We start from the raw sequence: 2923 nt of genomic DNA, 5'->3' as shown, positions 1-2923 counted from the left end.
GTGATCTGTGGTGTGTAATTAAAAAAATACTCGGAATTTATTTCAGAAGAATTAAACAATTTTTGAAATTTTGTTTAGTGTATCGAGAATACACGAGAAATATAGAATTATTCGTAATTTTGTTAAAATGTTTCTTGTCAGTTTAAGAAAAATACTTTTTTTTAAGTTTATCTTTCTAAAGGGTTGTAATTTGACAGGTATAAAATATTTTTCTAATGGCTAAAAATATATCAGATTTCACTTTTGCCCTTTTTAGTATTAACTTATTACTGAAATTGTAAAATTATTAATACTATTACATCATCTTCCGATCTGTTTCAAGGGAAAGTTAAAAATGTCTATACAGAAAATATTGGAAATCATATCTACTCTGTATTTTAAGCTTCTACAACACTTTCGAAATATATACCACAGGAATTAGGAAATTTATTTTGAATCCTGTTCCATCTTAGTGGTAGGGGGGTTATAGAGAAAATGCTCTAAACCAGTGTTTTTTAACCTTTTTTTGTACCGTGCCCTACCTAAGCCTTCCTAAAATTTTTATGCCCTCTATGTAACATATACATAATTTTTAATATTAAAAAATTGATTTGTTCACTGAAGAAACTTAACTGTCAGGTTTTAGAAAGAAATTACTAGGAAATTGTTGCGGAAACACAGTTAGTAAATTTTCAAAACACATAATGGGAACTGAAATTTAAGTACGAAATAATTTTAATAAAAGATTTTTCTATATTATTTTAATTATTAGTAGTTACGTATTTATTATTTAAATTTAGTGATATCCTTGCCTTGATGCTTGCTGCAAAGAAATTTTACGTTAGGTTCCAATTTAGTTAGCTTCAGTTTCAAGTCTCCCCGTTGTGTTATATCCAGCCGATTTCCACATTAAGCTAAATATGAAGATGAAAGCTGTAACAATACTTTTCTAGCACATTTCGTTGAATTTGGATAATTGATTTCTATTTTCTTACAAAGCCATGACATCGCTCCTTTTACGTAAAATAAAGTTTTAACTGGCTCATCATTTTGCATTTCTGGGAGTTCTTCTTGGTACTGCATATTTGAAATATCAGACAAATCCAATAAAATTGGCTACATCATCCAGGTTGTAAAATCAATTTGTTTCAAATCAGAAAATCTTTCTTTTAAGTCAGCCGATAGGATTTCAGATAATCGACAATAACAAGGATAGCGGAATCCGTTTTTTCACATTTTTGGAACTAATGAAAATTTTCAAAATTTTTGTTGTAAATATATTTTTGACATAATTCAATGAAGGTAACAAAACCACATTCGCATTTGCATCGACAAGACTTTTATTTGTTCCTTGAAGTTGGTCATTTAGTACATTTAGTTATTCAAAGATATTGGCTAAATAACTCACATATACATTACCATCAACGGTTAACAGATACTTGATTTCAGGTTTGTCACTTAAAAGATCAAATAGTTTCGTAAATCTTTTAAAGCAGTTCCCTTTCGAGAGCCAATTTTCTTCAGTGTGAAGTAAATGTCTCACGTGGTCTGCATTGTGTTCTAACAAAATAGCTTGAAGAGATGCTCACATTTGGCATTAGCTTTAATAGCATTGATAGAATTTAGTACTTCATTTAGAATAGGTGAAATATTTTTAGCAATCAAGTTTTCCCTATAACTAACACAATACACAAGAAGCATTTCTGGATTCTCAGGTTTCACCAATTTTAAGCAGCCATTTTTCTTGCCCATCATATTAGGAACACCGTCTACAGCTCAAGATGTTGTATCTTTAATCGGTATATTATTGATATCTAAGTAATCTTTTAGCTTATTATACCTATATTTGGAAGTAGTGGGACTTTCTAGTGATTTACTGAACACCATTTCTTTAGCGAAATTCCCTTTATCAGTATGTCTTAAGTAAGTTATCAGTACGGCCTCATTGTCTCTCAAAGTTATTCATCTATTTGCACTGAAAAGTTTCTTGTTGTCAGTTTTTCAATATTTTCACTCATCTTGTCTATTGTTCTGCTAACAGTATGATTACTACGTGGCATAGCTTTCACGTCTTTGTCATCTTTTTCCAGAACCGTTTTAAGAAATGCTGATATTGATGGTTTAAATTCTCTCCTATAATATAATTTTTTTCCCGATTTAGCGACGAGTAAGGACATTTGATAACTAGCTTCAAGAGTACGACTGGCAGTTGCAGCATGATCAGTAAATAGAGACTTTAATGTTGCTCTTTTTTCAAAAATTTTCTTTAAAGTTTGAAAGTAATTCAAATCTGAATTAATACAAACACTATGTTTCGCTTTCAAGTGCGCCTCAAGACGACCTCGTTTCATTGATTCGTTGGTCAAGAATTGTTGGCATAAAAGACAAAAAGGTGACCGTTAATCTTAGACAGTGCGTATGAAACCAAATTTTCAATATTCCTTCGAATACTGACGAATTTTTTTCTTACTTGCACCATTCGTTTTACTACGGGCTTAAAGAAATAAGTATAAGATTAATTAAAGCTAAAAATAAAGTGCATGTTAAAAGTAATTTAATTTACGAGTTAACGTAGACTAAAAAATTAATATATAAATGTTTATAACAACATATTTACCCCACCGCAAAATAATATTTCTTTTTACATTTTTGACAAATTTTTCTGGAAAGTGATGATTCTAAAACTAAAATAAATAAAAATAAAACATAAATACTCGGTCTAAGGCTTAAAACCTTCCCTGGAAGAACATGAATGTATCCTGCAAATTTGAAAATAATCGGTCGATTGATTCTCGCGTGATTCGAGAACAAACAGGTAAACTTTCGGCTTTAAATGTAAAATGGATATGTACTTGCAATTCAAAATTAAGAAAAGAATTTTATTTTTTTAATGCGGTATAAATAATTTATAATTCAACTCGCACTAACATAATAACACAATATT

General features: G+C 29.8%; 1 protein-coding gene across 1 annotated transcript; it reads right to left on the bottom strand.

The window, feature by feature from the left end:
- Nucleotides 1–1937: 1937 nt before the first annotated feature.
- LOC142321170 (uncharacterized) lies at nt 1938–2330 on the bottom strand. The gene has a single exon (XM_075359164.1). The coding sequence runs from the start codon at nt 2328–2330 to the stop codon at nt 1938–1940; it is 393 nt and encodes a 130-aa protein (XP_075215279.1).
- Nucleotides 2331–2923: the final 593 nt, after the last annotated feature.

Source organism: Lycorma delicatula, chromosome 3, assembly GCF_047948215.1.
Source record: "Lycorma delicatula isolate Av1 chromosome 3, ASM4794821v1, whole genome shotgun sequence".
Classification (NCBI taxonomy): domain Eukaryota; kingdom Metazoa; phylum Arthropoda; class Insecta; order Hemiptera; family Fulgoridae; genus Lycorma; species Lycorma delicatula.
This window is presented reverse-complemented; position numbering and strand designations above follow the sequence as displayed.